General features: G+C 28.6%; 1 protein-coding gene across 5 annotated transcripts in view; it reads left to right on the top strand.

The window, feature by feature from the left end:
- LOC129976188 (uncharacterized) overlaps nucleotides 1-21,914 on the top strand; it is a 37,871-nt gene extending 15,957 nt beyond the window's left edge. For 4 of the 5 annotated variants that reach the window (XM_056089630.1, XM_056089632.1, XM_056089629.1 and 1 more), the window contains 5 exons: nucleotides 1,020-1,085; nucleotides 3,861-4,016; nucleotides 6,430-6,487; nucleotides 8,523-8,964; nucleotides 20,133-21,914. In XM_056089630.1, the coding sequence (XP_055945605.1) occupies nucleotides 1,020-1,085; nucleotides 3,861-4,016; nucleotides 6,430-6,487; nucleotides 8,523-8,964; nucleotides 20,133-20,376 (966 nt within the window). In that variant the 3' untranslated portion in view covers nucleotides 20,377-21,914. Of the gene's footprint in view, nucleotides 1-1,019; nucleotides 1,086-3,860; nucleotides 4,017-6,429; nucleotides 6,488-8,522; nucleotides 9,119-20,132 lie in introns of those variants that run through there. The other variant, XM_056089631.1, reaches the window with a different exon arrangement.
- The last annotated feature ends 1,027 nt before the right edge of the window (nucleotides 21,915-22,941 follow it).

Here is a 22,941-nt window from a genome sequence, read left to right as displayed (position 1 = left end):
AATTTTTTTGAAATTTTAATTAAAAATTAAGCAAGTTTTCGTTTTTTTTTTTCTGCGATAATTTCCGAAATACCACAGAAGTAAATTTCATGCTGTTTCAAAATTTAAAAAAAAAAAAAAAAAAAAAAAAAAAAAATTCTTTTTAGTGATACCAGTCTAACAGAACAAATTTTTCCTGATTTTGGACAATTTTGTAAAAATTTTCTCCCCTAATTTTGCACAATAGATTACATTGTTATTTCAGTTCAAGCCATTTTCATTGTTTAATCAAATATTTAATCACTTTATCTGCTTAATTTCTTTCTTTCATTGTTGAAAGTTAAAGAAGAGGGATCTTGTTTAATATCTGTGTAATATATAAGATAGATAAAAAAGTAAATACTATGAAATTTCAAAGATGGATGAACTGCACATTTACATTTTTAGTAGTGCTAGTCATGGGACTGGTCTCTGATGGAAAGATCCATACATATATTGAACAGAACACACTGAGGACAATGAAAGCATAATATCTGACAATTTGAAGGAATTGTGGATATAAAGTTATATCTAGATTATTTTAACGAAATTAAATATAACCATTGTTTCTGGTCAACCAGCTAGTTTCTAAAAGTGACAATATTTATTTTTTAGACTTTGAGAGATTCCTTTGTTGTTATTATTATTATTAAAAGGTTTAAAGCTGATTCATGTGGGTAGAGTTACAAGTGTTAGACAGTACTAATGTAAAATGCTTCACAAGAAAAAATATTATTCTGAAGAGTCATATTCTGCAACAGATGTAAAAAAAAAAAAGATAATATTTATGTAAGAGGTATTTCAATAAAATCAATATTATTTTAATTTTCTTTGTTTTAAAATAAATTATGCATGTTTAGAAATTAAATTGTTATGAGGGACATGAATATTCTGTTTTGGCAATTTGTTTTAATTTGATATAACTTATATCTTGTTGGAATTTGTTTGGCACTTGCAGTTTTAAAAGACCTGGCATAAATTTTATACTTTTGCTTTCCTAGGTTTTATTAGAGATAGGTACTGGTTTAAGACCATTTGATGCAAAGCGAGGTAAAGGAATATACTTGGTAAGTTCTAAAAATGTCTTTTCAGGTATTTTCCTTTTTATTAATTAGTGTGACTCAAAAAAGAATGGTGGTCCTTTTTTCTTGTTCAGGAGTTTTTATTTATTACAATAATTGAATTATTAGAATTTTTGAAGCATAATTAATACTCACTTTCAACCATTTGATTTTTTTTTGTATCTAACTTCTAACAATAATTGTGGGAAAAAAAAAAAAAAAGCCATCTAAAGTCATTTTTTTTTTTTTAGGATTTTATGTTTTATAGGCTTATTACTAATTAAATATTTTCAAAGTATATTGTGATTATAAATTTATTTTATATTCTTTGCTCGGAATTTTAAAATCTTAACTCCTTAAATTTATATTTGGCTCAATCTAAACCAGAGGTTCCCAAACTTTTTTTCTCGTGGGCCACTTTCAAAGTTTTACTATTTTCGGTAGACCCCCTGCTGCTACATTTCTACTGTATTCCCAAAACTTCTAAAAAATATCACCCTAAATTGGGGGTGTTAAGAAGAAAAAAAAAGTAGCTCATTTTTCTTGTGTCCTATTTATTAAAATAATGCTTGTGGTTATACAAAATTATAAACATTTATTATTACAAACAATCAACAATTGACAAAAAAATCAACAATGAACTCTGAAATGTAAATCAACAATAAAAAATAGTCATACTTTTAATGAGACGGATGTACTTGATGAATTGACAGCAAATTATCAATATTTGGCTTCAGTTTTGTAAGAAGTAATCTCAAATCTCCCCGTTCTGTGATGTTCAATCTGCTCCTTTTTTTTTTGTTAACAGGTTGGTAACGGCACTAAAACTTCTTTCGACAAGATATGACGAGGGAAACGCTATCAAAAATTTTCTCGCAATTTCCAACAGCCCAGGATATTTTTCGGGGATTTCTGCCTGCAGCCAAAATGTTTGATAGCCTTTTTTAAATTTCACCTTCAGTTCCTCGTTGGTGCTGAGCTCAAGTAACTCCTCTTGCAATACCACATTCGCCTCTTCCATTTCATCAAATGCGGTTATGATCCATAGTGGTATTTCCATCGACAGAATATCTCCAAATCTATTTTTGAAGTCATCATGCAGGGTATTTAAATGTTGAGCGTATGTCTGAATATCCTCATCAAGACATTCTATCTGTGACAAGTGCGGAAACTGGGAGAATTCGCGCCGACTAATATTTTGCTTCATTAATTTCAATTTACCAAGAAAAGCCGAAATTACACCCTTTGTTTTTATTAAATTAAGGCTGTCCCCTTGTAACTGCAAGTTAATGTCATTGAATTTTATGAACAAATCTGTTAAGTACGCAATGTCCGCTTTATATTTGATCAGATTTTCTTTTAAATCTGATGCTTTAGTTTTCAGACACTGTATCACTGATTCGAAAAGTGAGTAAAATCTCGATAAGCATGCACCTTTCGACAACCAGCGTACTTCAGTATGTAAGAGCAGTCGTTGGAAATCTTCATCATTTTCATCGCACAATAGTGCAAATAAACGGGTATTCAAAGCATTACTTCTTATTTTATTAACTTCGTTAATCACAAATTGAAGCGATTGGTGCAATCTATCACTCAAATTTTTCTCTTCAAGGTGTTGTCGGTGGATGACACAGTGAATTGTAATTAGTCTTGGTATTATTCTTTTAAGAGGGCTTATAAACCCACGATATCGCCCGAACATGACAGGAGCTCCATCTGCTGCCACCGAACCGACTTTGCAAGTCCCAACATGTGGTGCACACTTGTACTATTATCTATTGTTCTATTCAATTCTGTGTTTGAACTGAGTCTCGAATATTTTTGAGTACCTACCTAGTGAATGATGCTACCTGCCTACGTTGATAGGTAAATCCAAGCCAAAATTTTTGTTCTTTATTATGAAAAGCAGAAAATTTTTCGTGGACCCCCACTTACAACTTGTGAACCCCTGGGGGTCCACCTGGACCACTTTGGGAACCTATGATCTAAACAAAACACCTTTTAAGTTTGCTTTAACTTTATTACTTTAACTGTGAAACTGAGTTGCAAATTATCTGAGGAAAAATTTGATTCATCACCTCTTCTGTCTGAAATCGAAATTTACATTATACAGTGCAGTTATAAAAGATTTAACAGTTTATAACCTTTCAGGAGTTTACTCAGACTATTTATTTACTAAATATCTAGTAATGCAACTCCAAAAATTCCCTTTTGGGATTTTGAGTATCTTCCTTTGAAGTTTGTCTTTCTATTTTCACTTGCAAGTTTTTTTTTTTATTTATTACTATTATTTTTTTTTATGAAAATTGTAAATTTATGCTTATAAATGCATTTTTTTATCATGAAATTCGATTATAAAAGTGAGTATCAGAAATATTAAATATATGTTTGTGCGTACTTATTTCACTTCATCTACCTTCTTAAAATTATTTTCTGATCACTTGAATTTAAACTTCACTTTTATTTTTTCTGACTTATGCATGTTTTCGCATGTATATTTCTCAGATTTTTCACTTACTGAAACCAAAATGCTTGTTAATTTCAATTTAATTATTTATTTTGTCATGTGCAAATTATCTTTTATTATTCAGTTATTATTTGAAAATATTTTTAACTTTTATTTAATTGCTTGTTTTCTTTGGAGCAAACATAGCTTAGTGTGAAATCTGCTGCATTTGATATCATCTGATTCAGCTTTAGTGATGGTATCAGTAGACTTTTGATGCATGTTATTTTTAAAATTTGTGTTAATATACAATATTTTCTAATCTTATTATCTAGTGTGATCATGTGCAGTTGTTTGCTAATAGTGGACAATTAGAATCACTTCAAGATACAAAAGCTGGTGAAGAAAATATGATTTGGGGCCTAGAACTGCTTAAAATGGGACAAATTTGCAGCAATGTTGAAAGAAAAAAACGTCCACCATTCAGTCAGGTGAGCATAATTTGCATTCTTGTACTTTTTCATGCATTTTATGTATCAAGATACCTGCATATTATGCATTTTTTTATGTGTGGAAATGGTTGTGTGCATAAATCTTTATCTATATTCATATTTTTTAGAAAATAAATACAATTAAAAAATGCCTGTAGAAATTAAAATGATCTTGCATGAATCAATTATTTTTAAATAGAACTTTGAATAAAACTATGAATTTATTCATATTTTTCATTTTTTTTCTTTTTATGATATATTTTTATATTAACTTTTTTGGACTCATGATTCGTCAGGATTAATAGTCAATAAAGTTTTTAATTTAATATTTTATGCAACTTGGTATGTGATAAACCTGACACCTCTTTGCAAACGTACAGTCCAGAAATTGTGGCAACCCCTAAAGTTAGCTTTTTGAGAATTCGTACTAGAAGAAATAGATATGAAAGAAGTGATGCTGTTGTAAAACAGCAACTGAAATTAAAGGATGTTATTCTAACTTTTTGATATTGGATTACTAATTAGGGATCAAGAATCCCAGTTCTGTTAATCATTCTCTATAGAATTTACACAAATTAGGTGTTTAGAAGGTAAAGATAAACTGTTATCATCCTATTTCACATTCAATAATTGAATGTTTTCATTGCCATTTAAAGTAGAAAATTGAAAAACATGAAAATGACCAGTTGTCAGAGTTAATTCCTAATCTTCTGGGTATTCAAGCAAACTTAAAAAAAAAAAAAAAAAAAAAAAACTGTAATTTTGTGCAGAATTTGCGTCTCCATTGTGGCATGATTGAAGTATCAGACATTAATGTAATAACGATATCATCACTAAATTTTGTCATAAAATGTCATAAAATATGATAAATAAATCCTGTTACATCTGTGCATTACAACAATCTATTGTATATCAACTCTTCACTAAAAAAGTCATGCATCTTTTTGAAAGTAGATTGTGTGCAACTACCATTAAATTAGTCATATGCTGGTTCTTTATAAAGTATTGAATACAATTGAGAAAACAGTTACCATTGTTATTATTAAAAGCAACAATTTCTCTAAACAGTGTTAAATTGGCTTATCATCTTTCAAAAGTTGTGTTATCTCCATCAAAAGTAGCTAAGAATTTGAAAGCAGTTGATAATTATAAATTTATAAATCATCCATATACAGTTGTGACAGAATCTGGAAGACTCTACAGTTTCTCAAAAAGACTTGTTACTTACATCATGCATTAATTTTTTCCTCCTAAGGACTGATTTATATATATATATATAGATTAAGCCATATAAATTCAAAATAGCATCTCGTATGGACAGGGAAGTCGCATGTATTTATAATAAAGAAATTGCTAAATTTATTGAGACAGGTTATGACACCCCTAGGAAAAAAAAAGGAGGAAGTTAAAAAAAAAAAAAAAAAAAAAAAAAAACACCCACAAAGGAGATTGGCCAAAATGTCAAATTAGAAATATATATGTTATATCATAATAAAAATACAGGAAAAAGTTTCATGGAATTATCTAAAAAAATGGTGGAGAAATTTACAATTAAAATTATGAACTTTCTGTGATTTAAAAAAGGCTTCATCCGAAAATTGAAAAATGTATTTTTAGGTTTTATTATTTTTTTGTTGTTGAATATTTTTTTCAAATGGAAGTGCTAAATGCTCATTTAGATGGACACACATCTTTTATGTTACAAATGATTAGTGTATTTGCAAAAAAGGGAGAAACATTTATAAAAATGGCACTTATTTGAAATTTAGTAGATGAAAATGCCCTTTTTATTTGCTTTCTGAGTATTAAATTTTGTTTATTCTACAATGACTTTAATTAAAAAGAGTATAATTATTTTCATGCACTATGAAACGCATAAGAAGGAGAAAAAAATGAAGTGAGATCAGTTTGAAGATTTTAAATGCGTGCGAAAAAAGCCAGAAAATTTTTTTTATATAGCAAGAAAAAAATGAAGAAATATCAAACAAAAATGATGGTTTCCCTGTAGAAATTCGGATTGTAAAGCAAAAATGAAAAAGTGCCAGCAACTTTAATTGTGATTTTGTTTTTTATGTTTTTGTATTATTATTCATAATACGCTTAATCTTCATTCAGAATTCTTATATACTGTTGTATTCTTATTGGAAAATATGCTTGAATAATTAAAAAAAAATTATGAAATCTAGGAAAAAGATAATGTTTCGAATTTTAAGATAATGTAAAAATAATTTTCATGCCTAATACTTTTGGAAGTTATTGATGAAAAATGCATTTCATATTTTATCTATCTTATTGATTTCAATGCCATTTTATTCTGACCTTATAAGTTGTTCTTTTGCATTAAATAAAATAAAACTTATTATCTATTCAAGACAAACAAAAATAAAACATTATTCGTGAATTTTTCTTTCAGATTCTGCTGCAGTTTGAAAAGATAAAGCAGGAAATCTTCATGTTTGATGGGATTCAGTGTTAGTATAATTTAGAATTTTTTAAAAATATAATAAATCTGAATGCAGGCTGCAAACGTCTCACTTTTTTTGTAATTTTTTCTGAGAGAGAGAGAGAGATGTTCTGATCATTGGTGTTTTTTGAATCATCATTACATCCCTTCAAAGATAGTTAAGAGTAGTTCATAGTCATTATTTGATGTATATATAAATATTTGACAGCCATCATGTGATGAATATATAAATTTTGCTACTGATCAAATTTCCTTAAGATCACCATGAATCAGTCCTGATTATACCTTTAATTTTTTTGTCCTTTCGAATGCTATTCCATTGTATGTGCTTTTATGCTTTCATAATATATAGAACTTTTTGTGCTTTTAAAATAGCGTTTTATTTCAGTTTTGTATTAATAATAAACATAAATTATTTTGTTTTGCAATCATGATAAGAATTATTTCTTGTGTTAAATCAATTCACTTGTCATTTCATAACTATCTAAATTTTTATGAGGGTTAAATTTTTGTGCTTATTGATCTTTTTTCTTAAATTTTAAATTAATTTGTATTTTAAATGTTAGTTGTAAGTGTAAAAGATTTTTTTAAATAACAAAGAACAAAACATTTGTTGGCAGTATTGATGGAGATTTTGGTGGAGGTGAACGTTTAGGTGGCTCTGGATGTGACAGTGACAGTGACAGATACACAGGTGGGTGCTGTAGAGATTTTTGAGGTGAAAGAATTGGATGTTAATCTCTCATATGCATAGGTATGGCCTGTGCCCCTTGTGGGGTATGATTGTGTTGTGTGGCCTCATTAAGTCTTCCTGTATGGCATCTGGCTAGTATGGGGTTAGAAATGTTATGCCTATTAAGAATTTGTCCCATCAGTACCCTCCCTACTGTATTCAGAGCATTGCGATGGAATTTCTTCCGGTAAATGAATATTTATTAATGGAATAATGGACTTTTTATTATGCAGATTTATTTCAGATTAGTTGCCATTGATGACCTGTTGATTTGGTTATATTTTCCTGTTAAAGCATTTAGATACAACTTCATGTCCTTGATTCTGTCAAACTGTCAGACATTGAAGCCATATTATTTGAATTGTCTTGCATATGTTTCTAACGGATATAAATATTTCTTATGGAAGCCAATTCCATGACATCATAGCACTATTAAAAATGTAATTATGCGGTTTATCTATCTTTTAATTTTTACATTATTATAACTTCATTTGTTTATTCATTTTGTAAATTACACAGATACTAAACAAAATCTTTTTTCTTTGATTTTCAATGCTAAAATAAAATCTCACTATTAAATATTTGATGGAAGAATGAAAACAGTTTGAATTTCAAGGCAATAATGTAATTTATTTAAAAAATATAACAAAATTATTATTATTTTTTTTAAATTTCCAAAATTCAGGAACAAGTGTGATTATTTAACTAGATAATCAAAAAGACAACTTTTTAAATTTTGAAATGGTGTAAAATTTATTTTTGTACAATAGTATTTTTGGAATGCCAAAGCTCAGCTAATTTTTAATTAAAATTCCAGCTCCTTAGCTGAATAATTGTTATGATCTTTTCTCCCATTTCTTTTTAATTTGTATGCTTCATATGTTCTAATATATTTAAATAATTATATAATTTTTCCTAACTCAATACCTTTAAAAAATGTTTTATCTCAATTTCATTTTATATTATTCTTTAAATTATTTTATCTGGTATTAATGATAAAGAAGGCTTTTATTGATAGGTTTATTCAATCATGATTTGATAACTATCAAAATTTTGACACTGATGGAATTTTCATTACAATTGAGAATCCTTCTGGCAATATTTCATATTCGATTTAGGGGAAAGTTATTGTAATAAAAAGGATTCTATGTTTTTAGGAAAATATGTTAGCTGATTGATGGAAGTTTACTACCCATATTTATGATTTATTTTCTTATTTTATTTTTCTGCGTATGCTTACAGTTGGAATGTATGTGATGTTTACAGTTGAATGGAAGGATTGCCATATGAAAAGAAATTAATATTTCAGGGCCCTCCAATGACAAAAACAGTTCTTCTTTGCCAACAAATTTACCTGCTTTTGAATTACAGTGGTATGATGATCCTCAGAAGTCTACTCAGAGCGAAATGCTTCCCAATGATAAGAATTTTTCATTGGAAACTTCTGGAGATCCTGGATACAGTGCTGGAGTTTCAGGGATTTCAGTTCCACATAAAGAACTGTCTATGGATTCATCATCTGCACAAGCTGAAGTTTCATTGGAAACTTCCAGAGAACCTGGATGCAGTCCTGGAGTTTCAGGGATTTCAGTTCCACATAAAGAACCGTCTATGGCTTCATCATCTGCACAAGCTGATGTTTCATTGGAAACTTTCAGATATCCTGGATGCAGTGCTGGAATTTCAGGGATTTCAGTTCCATATAAAGAACCACCTATGGCTTCATCATCTGCACAAGCTGATGTATTAAGGTACGAAATTTTTTTGTGAATATTGTACGAACGCTATTGTTTTTTTGGGGTGCTAGATCTCTCATTTTGTTACATAAATGTATAAATATAAGAAATTGTAAAAGGAGTATGGTACTTAGTTTGCATTGTTATATGATAAGCATTAATCCCTACTACTAATAAAGAACATGTTAGTGTACGTACATGTGCTTGTTTTTTCCATTCTGTAGGTTTAGCTTATGCATATATTCTGAAGGAATGTGTGTATACATATTCCAGAGGGAATGTGCACTTTGGTGTTTTTCTACAATAACATCCAAAAATGTTATTGCGCAAAATTGAGTTTTGCATCATTTTAAAATTATATATATATATATATATATATATATATAAAAGAGAAACTACTGTCTTTAGAATGATGCTAATTTAGTTGTCATGCAATTTTCTGCTTAATTTTGATAGTTAAATTTCTTGCATTATTTTTAACAGTACTTTTTATTTTTGCAATGAAATTCAAACTATTTCAGTTGATCCATTAGATATTTAATTGCCTTTGTTGAAAACCAAGAAAATGAATTGGCATTGTCACAAAAGATGACATGCAATTAAAAAGTATATTATTCAGACATTTGCTTATTTAATAGCCATATGACATCATGAGACTTGATTCTTTTGGAAGGTTTATGTACTCAATAAGCAGAACAAGAGTAAGTTTATTAAATTATCATGATTTAAATGTCTGTTACAGTTTGATACTTAAAACTATTTTGTTAAGGCACTCATAAACATTTAGTTACACTTAAGAATTTAACTGAGATTAAATTCGGTAAATATACTTGGTGAACCAGATGGTTGATAAAAGAGATTAGAATAAATATAAAAAACATATTCCTTGCCAATATATTGTCACAATATCAATCAGTTTCTACTGAAATTTATTTTATTTTCTTAATGGTTTAATATCTAGCTTCATATCATTTTAAGAATACAATAGATTTTTAAATATATATATATATATATATATATATATATATATATATATATATATATATATATATATATATATATATATATATATCAGAGTGTGAAATTTTGTATGCATATATATTAGAATATAAATATGGCAAATATCTTTTTAAAAAATTTTAAATACCTTATTTTAAAAGTTTTCATTTTAAAAAGTTTCATGCATTTAAACTTTTTTTTCTTAGTTTTTCATTACAGTACAACCCTGGTTATCCAAAACTAAAGCAAACAGGGTATTTTGGAGAATGAAATTATTGTTGATTATCTAACTGCAATATATAATTTTAAAATGTTTTGAGTGTAAAATGAATTTAAGTAAATTATTTTGTAGGCTACACTTAAGATCCTTTTAAATTTAAACATATATTTTTAAAATTACAATAGGCGCATCACTAAGTAATAGTTTTTATAACATTATTAATCATTTATAAACTCGGTAATTTTTGTTTACTCCTTGCATCTTTTCAGAAATTTCCGAACCATACTCTTTTGCCATCTTTTTAGTAAAAGAATGTCATCAGGTTTTGTTTTAACTTCATTGATCAACGAATCTTAGAGCAACTTAAAATAATAATTATTTTCATTCAGATTGTGATTATGAATATGTGATTATTGAATGTGCAATTTCGTAATGCAGGTTAATTCGAGTTTGGTTAATCGGGGTTTTACTGTGTTTTAAGAGTACATTTGAAACAAATTAAATGTTATTTTGTAAATCCTTTTAAAACTTTATATTCTGAATAAAATATAAACTGACTAGAATTTTTAGTTTTTCATAGTTTAGTTTTTGAACTCCTTAGCAAGTCATTTTTATTTAGTAATTCCTGTTTTGTGGCAGTTTTAGTCGCCTATAAACATATACTTTGAAGATAAAATATTGTAGCGTATTGTTATGAGTTAGGATAGAACTTGGGACCTTGTGGTTCGCAGCCGAGTAACAAGACCACAAGACAAAAGTAATTACCCATGTCTCGTGGCTGTTATCTGGCTTATAAGCTTTCACCACAACATTATAAATGCACTTTCACGTCCCACCCCCCTTCTGATTTCAAAGACCACCATTTCTTTAATTCACAACTCAGCAGTGAAAAAAAAAAAAAAAAACCTAATTTTTTTTCTTTTGAAACAAATTATTTTATTGTTGCTCCTACTTTAAATATATATATTTTTTAGATAATAACTGAAGTTGGTTGAAGGGTAAAAATGATTGATAATTATCATACTTAATTGAATAGTTCTTGTATCAGTTCATTATATATTGAAGGGGTTCGTGCATTCATGCAAATAACTGTATTTAAACATCATCCGTTAATATTTAGCATAAAGAAAATACATATTAAAGATTAGATATGTTTAATTCTGTGAACTTACTGCATTTTTAAGATATGATGAAACATGTATTACGTTAAAAAGGATATTTATTTTAACACTCCCCACGATATACAAATCCTCGCCAACAATCTTGGAGAAATCTTGAAACAGTTTTTGTTAAAAGAATTTATCTGTCATTAATTGAACAGGCTTTTCAAAATCCATCAGGAGCGGTGGCAGAGGTTTGCCGACGAGGGGGCAAGACAAATCTGACAGGGGAGGGGGCAAGCACAATTGCTCTAATTTGGCTTTGAAGTAACTCATAATAATTAATTTTTACATTTAATGAAAGGGAATCAAGTATTAGTTAGCCTTTAAAAAAAATTTTTTTTTATTCAGATACTAACTCTTTCTTTGATTATTAAAAAATTACAAAGTTATTTGTATAAAATTGTTCTCAGTTTCTTTTATTGACCTTCAAAAGATTATCAATATTTAAGTCTATTTTTATGAGACTCTTTATATTTACACACTCTGAGATCTAATTTTGGATAAAATATAGTTATATTTCATTGCAGATTGTATTATATAGATAGAAACACAGATTGCACCAGAATGTCGTATTATGTTAAATGAATAAATATATACCATGGAAGCTATATAAAATGAATTTAGAAACTCAACTCAAAAAGTTTTATAAAAGAAAGATTTTAGAAATCTAAAATAATAAATTAAAAAAATATTCGATGTTTTCGCCAAAAATCGATTTTTTTTAGCGTAGTTCCCTACCTAAAATAGTTTTTATAAGAATTACAACAACGAGCTGGAATTCGGATGTATTTCGAATCTGAGGAGAATAAGCGCTCGCGCACAGCAAAAATTTACTATTGTTTCGGCGCGAACAATATAGAATGCGGAAAAGATACAAAGTTACCGTTTTCTTAAGTGGGTTGTAGAAAATATTTTGTAAATATATGCGCAAAGTTAATATTTTATGTAAGATATGAAAAATGTACTTGAGAAAAATTGACTACTTAAATATTAGATTTCCTATGTATTGATTTTTCAATGTATATTTGGGATTAAAACCAGTAGAAGTGGTTTCTCCAAAACTTTCTCGCACTCTCTCTTATAAACTTGTCATGCCTTACATGGCCTTCGTGTAGAATAGATACAAAATATTAACCTATGGTGTGAATTTATCATTTTTAATGAATCTATGGTGGCATTCTTGGCGAGTTATTTGGAGATTTATCCCTGGCATGCGTTAATAGTATCCAAAAATCGAATTTGTGTTTTAGACACATTTTTCTCAATCGATTGAAACAAAAGGCGCATGTAGTCACAAAATCACATAGGAAATTTGATAAATTAATTTATTATAGTATTTTAGTCATTGTGTTTTTGGCGGGCCGCAGTGGCCTGGTGGTAAGGTCTCGGCTTGTAAGCCGTAGGGTTTGAGGTTCGAGACCCGATTCCACCCAAGAACCGTTGTGTAAGGGGGTCTGTTGCACGTTAAATCCGTCATGCCAAACGTCCTCCCGCTGGTGTGGTGTGGAAAGGGGGGTGCCAGCTCAGGTGTCATCCTCGTCATCTGACCGCGGTTCAAAATTACGAGGTCCGTCCTAAAATAGCCCTAGTGTTGCTTCACAACGGGACGTTAATATAACTAAACTAAACTAAACAAAACAAACATTGTGTTTTTGAATTACCGAGTTTGCATGTTTCTGAAAGTACAGATCGATGGATAATCAATCCATGGTAGGATTTAGATAAAAATTTGATAGGAATTTATACTATAGATGTTGAATCTGTGTACCGAATTTTGACGATCTTCCTTCTTTCGTTTTGCAGTTATCGTGTTACCTTACATTTGAGCAGCCGGATAGACGTATTTCCCCCGAGCAGATTTTGCTCATAATTTGATAGAAATCTGCACATTTGATATAAAGACCGTATAACAAATTTCAACCGTCTAGCTGAAAACATTTTTGAGTTATCTTTGTCATCTAAAAAAAATGTTTTTTGAACTCTGGGGATCTAAAACGTGGAGATTCGTCAAAATCTCGAGTTTGAATTTTTTGACCTTTATCGTACTTTCTCTGTATTACATATACGAGAAAGTAAAAATCAATGCATTTTATTAAAAAACAATTAGATCTCAAATATGAACTCCCCCATCTTCATTTTTAGGCACATAGTCTTATAGTTAAATACTTTTTTCCCCTCGAAGCTATTGCAAGCTAATATTCCTCTCAAAACATGAATTTTATCTTCTCAGTTGCGTGCATTCGTTTTTCTTAACCCCTTCGTATACAATGACGAGTCTGAATGGCGCATTGAATTGCTAAATTTTTAATTTGAAATTAAGGGAAAATATTAAAGAATTTAAAATGTTAAAATCAGTTGAAAATGTATTATTGCCTCAAATGCCTTTATATTATTCTAGGATTAAAATAATAATAATTGTCTCAAATAAGATGTGCCATCTAATCAGGAAGTTAAGTAAAGGGGTTCATGTGCTATATATGAATATTCTATGAATAACTATTTTAATCATCATTTTATCAAGACATCCTAACACAAAATCTATTAAAAATTTAGAAGCACCTGGAAGTATATAGATTTCGTTGCGAAGAATTTTTGAAAGAAAGAAATGAGTAAGAATTTTTTTTATGTGTTTCCCGAAAAAATAATTGTATTCCTGAATGCAGAATCTGAAGAATTTAGGTAGCAAATTATTTAATAAATTTAGTGCGCACTTTGATAAGTTCTTTTAGAATAGCTGAAACGCTACCAAACCACATATATACATATATTTTTTCGTCAATGAAGTTGATAATATTTCTTTAGTGTAATAACTGCAGCCTGTCAATAAGATTGCAAAAACAGATATTTTAATGTTAAATAAACTTAATTCATAGTTATACAATTTACTTAGTCCAGTGATTTATAATGAATTGAAATAATTTGGCTACAGCAAAATAATTCTTCTTAGCATGCATATTGCACAAGAGTATCCAGAGAAAAGAATATTTTATTAAATTTAATCTAGCCATTAAATAGGTTTTAGTCGGAGAAATCTCACGAAATTTGTCATGTGTATATCTTGGAGGCCGTAAATGTGCACCTTGGAGCGATTTTTTTTAAATTTTGAATTAGAATTTTAATTAATTAAAAATTAAGCGAAATTTCAGCGTTTGCAGCTATAAGTTCCGAAAATATTATAGCACAAAAATGATTTTTACATCAAATTGAAGTACAAAAAATTATCTTTTTAATGATACCAATGTTTTTATCTATAAGTTTTAATTTCTATTTTAATGAATTTTTAAATAAATATTTTAACCATATTTTTCAACAATTTATTTACCATAAAATAAAATTTAATTTGCATGAGCACGCTTCGTGAGCATGGGAAAAAATGAGCTTTTATCAACGTGTAGCCATCATTTTAACACAAGCTCAAATTAAAAAACAAATCAACTATTATTGCAAATTAAATATATAAAAATATGATTTTCAGCAAATGTCTGCATTAAATGAAAAAAAAAAAAAAAATGAAATATGATATTTTCTAAAATGTGAGTGCAAGGAAAAGCTTTCTATGACTTTTGACAATATCTGTATTTTAATTGAGTAAAATAGTTTAATTTAAGAGAAACATAGTTTTATATATATGTTACCGTTAAAATATGAAATCCGTTATTTTATAGAATACCTAGTTATTCCATGAAATAACTGATCGTGTCGGTTAAAATGTAAAACTCTCTTGTATTTCGTGGTTTAACTAGTTATTTCATAGAATAACGATCTGAAATGAAATTTTTATATTTATATACTTTTACATTACAAGATATACCTACCTATACAGTGCAAGTTACATGTAGATACTTATACAAGATATTTTAATTATATAATAACTGGAACTCTACTCAGTTATATTTTATAAAATATAGAAAAAAAAATTACACAGTGAGTTCAATAAACATTACAATAAATAATGAGACATAAAATTGAAGCCGAAAATTTTATTTGTGTGAAGGATCTTGACAGGGCTATTGGAAATTTTGACTATTGCATAAAAAATCTTAATTCTATAAAATCATGAGGAAACAGGTTCTTTTTTGGAGTCGCCGGGATGCTAATAGAAGAGCCATGATGACAGAACAAGCCTGGAGCCGTCGAGATGAGACTAAGACGATGAATCGGGAACCGCCGAGGTGTCAGAGCATTTAGCAAAGTCTTGCAAGACCGAGATGACAAAACGAGATTCTAAATCAAGAACCACCAATTGACAGAACAAGATAGTACGTTTTAAAACTGTGCGAGATGGGAACTGTGGAGCCATCGAAATAGTAGAATGAGTTGATAAGTCTTGAGCTGCTGAGATGAGTAAACAAGATAGAAATCATGAGTCATCGAGAAGATATGAGCAAAATGGTAAGTTTGCAGCAATCGTTAAGAAATAAAGTGAAAGAGTGTCTGTAGCCATAAAGATGACACTAATGTGATGGTAGTTTCGATTCGCCGTCTTCTCAGAAATTTGCTGATGTTCAAAGTCGTAATCCGTGTTAACCTCAGTGAGGTATTAGTCATAGTCGGGAAAGTTTTCGAATCAAGTAACAGTAATAACAGTTGCAATTTACTGTTATCATGCCATGCGTATTAAAAACACATAGCACATATCCATTATATAAAAGTCACAGTTTTAATAATAAATAAGAGTCCGCAGGTGAAATATAAAATCAAACACACACAAAAAATAATATATACAATATGTACAATATATACAATGATTACTCGTGCCCATTAGGACAAGGAGATTCTTAGCAGGTTGTTGAACTTGTGCTTTTAAATCCATAAGTACTTTTATTTCAGCCTTTGTCAGATAGTATATAAATTCAGAAATCTTTGAAGAAACTAAGTGTTCGTATATTTTTCGAAAAATTTGTTCCAAATTGATTTACATGGCTTTTTTAGAATATTGGTAGAACAGAGCAGAGAATCATTTAAGTGTTCCATCTCAGCTACTGAAAGACTAGTGATGATGTAAAATGTTTCTCCCAGTTCTTGAAAAATTAGCTCATAAGTAATTCAATAACATTTTGCCCCTTTAAAAAAATTTGTTTAGAATTGCCATAATTATTTCAACATCATTATTGTCAGATTGTAAATATATATAAAAACACCTGTAAAAGTAAATGTTCACTATTGTCCGACAATAATATCACTACTTTAGTTTCAAATAACATGGTGAATTGGTAACCATATTTCTTGACTTCAACCAAGACGCAACTTTGTTCACCTTTCGTTTCAAATAATGGTTGGGACGTGATGCCACCAATGTAAGTTTATCTTGCTTTGGACATGAACAAGTTTTAAGTTCAAACATATTTTGTTCATTTGAAATATCAGAAAAGGGATTGTTATTTGTGATGATTGATTCTTTGAACGGGTTTTTATTTGTTAGTTCGAAAGGATTTCTTGCCAAAAATGGATTTGTAGCAAAATCGTTTTCTGAAGGATTGTCAAGAACACTGAAGATATTTTTGGAGTTTTCAAATATTTCTATCAATTCAGGTTCGTCCATTTCAAACCAGGATGGATCTATTTCTGGAGGCTCATCAATTTCCTGGTATAAAAATAATGTTTTCTCATTCGAATAAATATCGGCTTTGAAAGGATTTGTTTCTTTTTTCACATCCGCAAAATCATCGAAATTGTCCAAAAATGGATTAGTTGCTTTTAATTCGATTGGGGACGCAACAGAAGTGTCCAAGAAAGGATTATTACCAGGTCGATTACATTTAGTCTTTATATCTTCAAAATCCGACTGTGCAGAATCAACATCAAACACATATACTCCAGTTTCGCCAGAGCCATAAATGTTAGTCAAAGCTGAAGCATGTTTGGTTGATTGATTCTGTTGATAATCTGTCTGCACAGAAACATCAGTCTTTTTCCTGTTTTTCATGCTCGAGTTGCCCATGACGACGAGACAAATTGAATATTGAATGAAGTGAAGGCAGTTGAAAAATTCTAGGCAGAATATTTAAAGCAGACTTGGCACAAAATGGATAAAAGCACAAGGATTAATAGCAATCTCCGCAGTTTCAATAACTTAAATTCACTTGATGAAATCGCAAACAAATTCAAGCTCACCACACTTAAACGAGAACAAGCAAATAATATTATATTGTTAGATTATAATTGCATTGATATATCATCAATAATACTTTCAAGTATTGTTAACAACAAATATTAAATTTTAACAATTACTGTTTAAACATAAGTATGCACTGTTGAATCATAACAATAAAAGAGTTTTTAATTCTTGTCTGAAGGATGGTTGTAGAGAAAATTTTACATTGCCGATAAATCAAAAAAGTATATCGAAGCGTTTTACTGATATTCACAGTTTTTAAATTAATAGAAAATAGTAATTTTAAAATTTTGATTAAAAATAATACTATTCAATTTTATATTGAAATCTTTAATATATTAGGTTTTAGAGAATTGATAATAAAAACGTTTAAATAAGCATCAAGAGATTATATTCACTATAAAAATATTTAATTTAATTATATCATATTTTTTTCTTATGGCACCGAATTTTTATGAATTCAGTAATAAACAGATATAATTTGAAGAGTATTCACCTGTGTTATATAAATAGATAGTTAACTCTTTAATCTGAGCTTTATTTTGTTGCATTCAATCAATGGATTTATCAAAAATAAGTCAAATCATTTATGAAGGAATAGAATAGCATGTATTTGAGAAAATTGACTCTATATTTAAATTTAATGTCTTTATAAATTAATAATTACCCGAACAAAATATATCTATGAAAATTAACTTAAAGTTTATAAAAAATCTAATAATGATTTTTATAGCCAATTCTGAAGCTATTTTCGAAAATAATAATGTGCAAAATATGTTTGTTGATGAAACCGATGGTAAGTTATGTTGTATTTAAATTATAACAAACTTATGTTTTGAAGGGGGTAATCGATATTGTTCTTGACATACTGTATCGTTTCCTCTTTTTTCTCACATGGTAATTCTGATTCCTGCCAAATGTAACGTCACCCGTTTCCTCGAAAGTAATTAAGTGCTTATAAAACGCCAGATAGGACTCTTCATGTCCCGACTTCTTCCTTTCCATTCATCTTAACTCAAATAAAAATCGTTGTGACTATGTATGCATGTACATATTCACTCATGTTCCGCATCCACTTCTAAGCAACTAGTACGAATTCTTCCAAATTTTCAAAAGGTGAAAATTAATTAACTGTTCAATTAATTAGAAATTAACAAAAATTGTGGCATTTTTCGCCCTTTGTAGTACTCTAGTAGCAATTTTTAAAATACCACTTTTATTTTAAAATGTCTTTTTTTTTTTTTAAATATTTTCATTGGTCTTAAGGTAGTGATTTATCAATACTTAAAATTAAGTCAATAGCTTAAACCAAAGACAACCTTCCTTATACTTAAGTACTTGTATTAATATAAAAGTATATATTTCCCTAACTTGCAGGTAATCGAAATACTCGAAGAAAACAATTTTTTCTCCTAATCAATGATAACAATTTAGCCGAAAGACTGTCAGCAAAAATGCGACATCTTATTCATTTGTCAGCTTATTGATTATGTCTAAGATACTAAATAAATAGATGTCTAAATACCTGTGGATTTAACATCGTCAGCATTCATTCCATTGAGTTCTCAGTCGACCGATGAAATTTTTTTTGGCAAATTGCGGTATCTAATTCACCTGTCACCTTATCGGTTATAATGCAAAACATAGTACTAATTATAAACTGAATGAACGATATTTGAAGCAGATGTCTAAAAATCTGAGGACTTCCGTCGCATTTAGTTCATAGTTGGCCGTCCAGAAATTGTCGGTAGAATGCGATATTTTTTTCACCTTGTCGTATACACTGCCAAAAGTAATGCAGATTATAAGCTTGCTGAACGATTTTTCAATCAAAAGCCTTAAAATCTGCGAATTTAATTTCTTCGACATCCACTGAATTGCGTTCATAGCCAGCCGATCAGAAATTGTCCACAAAATGCGGCATCTTATTGACCAGCCACCCTAACGATTATTTTGCCAAAAATAATCAAACTGCTTTAAACGTTACTTGAATATTTCGACTGTTTACAACATATTAACTTTAAAGTAGTTTTTAAATTATTATATTCGAGAATGCGCAGCTCTTTACAACAATACTGAAGTGGTGAAGATTTTTGCCGACGAAATTCTCAATCGCTAGCCGATGGGTGGTCAAGCGTTTGCCGACAGGGGGCAATTGCCCCCCTGCCAACGCCGCCTCTGAAATCCACGTATATTATCACATCAAAATTGAGCATTTTTTAGTATAAGGGCATATAACTTCGTATGGCACTTACTAATAAGAATTTTGACCAAATTTTTAAAGTTTCCTGTGTATATGGTGACGTTTCACATGTTGTACTAACATTTCCTAGCAAATTTTATGAAAGTTTACAATCTTACCAGATAATCTTAACTGGTTTGCATATTATCTTAATCTGCTCTTTACTCGTTATCATTGTCTTTCTCATTTTGTAGTGCATTTTTAAAAAATTATTTTGTCTTTAATATAGATAGTTACAAGAGATTATATTGTATATCTTTTACCAGTAATGCTGCCTCTCATTGTTTTCTATATAATTTCAACTTGTATTGTCACCATTAGAGTAAAACACATTTTGATCTAAACCTTTATTTCAAAATTTGTGTGCATTGTCTTTCTTCCTAATAAGAAAATTATGTTCATGGATTGTATTGGTTGAAAGGAAAAAATGTCTTCTTTTTTCAGTTGTGAAAGTCTCAGTTCTGGAGAAGTTGACAGGGCTTTGGGAAGTTGCCCTTTGGATTCCGAACCAGAAAAAAAAGAGGCGGAAACTTCATTTGGCGGGAATTCTCCTTCAATCTGCCTACAGTTCTGTGATAATAGGTGTCTGCAATTGAATCTGCCAATGAATCCAATTTCTAACAATCTGCAATTATCACCAACATCTGTTCGACAGATAGTTGAAGAATATGAATGCTATTCCAGATAAATTGATTTTTGTTGTTGATACTGATACAAAACAAAAAAATTATCATACTAGAAATGTTTTACTAAAAATGCCAATGTATACTTGAGGATGAAATTCATTTATGCTTGTATCAAACAATCCATGATAATGTAAGATAAGGGAACTTAATTTTGACTGTTTCTGTGTCGAATTATTTAACAGAATTGATAATATGACACGAGATGTATGATGAGATACATTTTATTTCATTGACTGTCTGTAGATTTTGTTAACATCAATGTTGTATGGATGGCTTTTGTTTATTATTTTCAGAAATATATGATGTTATAATACTAGATATTACAACTTTTAATTAAGTCATATTAGATTTACAGAATTTTTTTTTTAAATTTGCTTCTGAATGCATCTTTTGTATGTATATATTACACAGTTTGGCCAATTAATTAAATTTAAAATTTTTTTCGAGTATTGAATATAAATTTATTAATCAAACATTAATGAAAATATTATTGAAAAATGACATGCATCAAATAATCATAAAATTTTTTTAAAATGTGTATATGAAAAAAAAAAGAATATTATTAAATAAATTAATTATGTATGAGATTCATGGAAAGAGATTTCCAGTATAAGAAAAGTATTTTTATTATACTTTCTGACTATTAATATGAATATCATATGTTAGAAAAGAACATTGCTTTAAATACAAATCTAAGAGTAATGGAGGAAGAACATATTAAAAGTGCAATGATGGGAATTAAAAATCTGCGAAGAAAATTAATTTAGAATAAAATATTAGTAGAGATTGCCAATGAGAAAAAATATCCAATTCCTGCCATTTTTTTAATGAGAATCATAGACACCGTTTATTTCAGAATCCTGTGCTTATTACTTTTGGATAATTTTTCTCTGCAGAAAGGAGATCCGCAGTGAGTAAGCAGATTGCTTATCTAGAGTTCTGTATTAATTGCATTTTTCCTTTAACTGCTGTTTTCTGATGTTGATTTTCATTTTCTTTTTCAATCAACTATTTTATTTTTATGCATAATTTGTATAATACTTATGTATATTTGTTATTAAGACATGACTCTTCCATCTGGTATCTGAGTTTCTTTTATGCAAACTCAAACTCAAAAAACTTTTGCTATATCAGAAAACAGCTAGTATTTATTTTCTTATTTATGTAGGGAAAAATGAGTTTCCTTTATTTTGCATCTTTCAGTGTTAACTTTACAGTTTATTCATATATATTCTGTTTTTCCATATTTGAGTCATATAGATATTTCCAAATTGCTTATATAATTGCATGGAGTTGTATTTGGAAAACATATTATAAAGTCAGCGTTTGATTATCATATAATAATTTTAAATCTTTTGTCAAAAACCTTCAAGGTTTTATTCCCTCTTCTAATTTACAGCTTTGATTAAAAAAAACATTTTGAAAGTATATTATCTCTGAAATATATATATATAATATAAAATCATTATATAATTTCATTTCAAAGAGCCAATGGAAAAAATTTATTTTAAGTTCTACTTTATTTTTTACAGATATTTGAGGTCACATTTTTTAATATTAGAAAAGCTTGTTAGCTAGTTTTCTTTTAACGCCATGCTGTACAATAGAATATATTTGAAATACTGTCATTTTTATTTCTTCTTATTATTATTAATTACTTTTATTTTGGATTTGAAGAAGAAAGGATATTTTATTTTTATTAATTCTTTTAACTTCGTGTTATTATTAATTACTTTTGATTTGAAAAGTAGCTTCTCTGGTAAAGAAGTTTAAATTTAACAATTAGTTTCTTATTAATTTTTTTTAATTATAAAATTCTTTTATTTCTTTATTTGTTTATACATATTTGTACAATTTTGATTGGAAAAATTTTAACTAAAGGGTTTGTGTAGAGATGATTGGAGCATTAAACATATCTAATAAAATATGCACAATTATATTCATTGGCAATTTCTATGCCAATAGTATTCATATTTATTTCTTTGAATATTGTCTGTTGCTAAATGTCGAAATCTCTGAAAATATTTATCATTCTTTTATTTGTAAATGGAAATATTATTTTTACAGAAAAGGAAATTGCTATCATGCTCTGCTAATTTTGAGCTTATGTTCAGTATTTTCTTACTTAAGATTAATACATGGTTACTTATAAAGCATTCCATTTGTAATAATTAATATTCTGGAATTTGTGTATAATTTGACATAACAGTTGTGTGTGTGTTTTATTTTTAAAGAAACACCCATTAAATGAATGTTTTATATAAAACTGTGAATGCAAAAAAATCTAGTCTGTTTATCTTAATCAGGAGAATAATTTTATGATTATGTTTTTTAAATTAAATTTTAAAATGTACATATATATATTTTATAACTATATATTTGATGCTGTTTTGTATGAATATTTTTATATTGCAATAAAGTAATTATCCTTCATTCCTCATGTTATTTTGAATGATTTCCATTTGTAATATACATACTTTTTAAAAAAATATGTAAAGAAATACTGCAATTGTCAAATAATTTGTCATCATGATTTGAATTTTTAGACCTTATTAAATATTTTTTTA

The sequence above is a fragment of the Argiope bruennichi genome, chromosome 7, assembly GCF_947563725.1.
Source record: "Argiope bruennichi chromosome 7, qqArgBrue1.1, whole genome shotgun sequence".
NCBI lineage: Eukaryota > Metazoa > Arthropoda > Arachnida > Araneae > Araneidae > Argiope > Argiope bruennichi.
The sequence above is the reverse complement of the archived record's forward strand: the minus strand, read 5'-3'. Positions and strand labels throughout refer to the sequence as shown.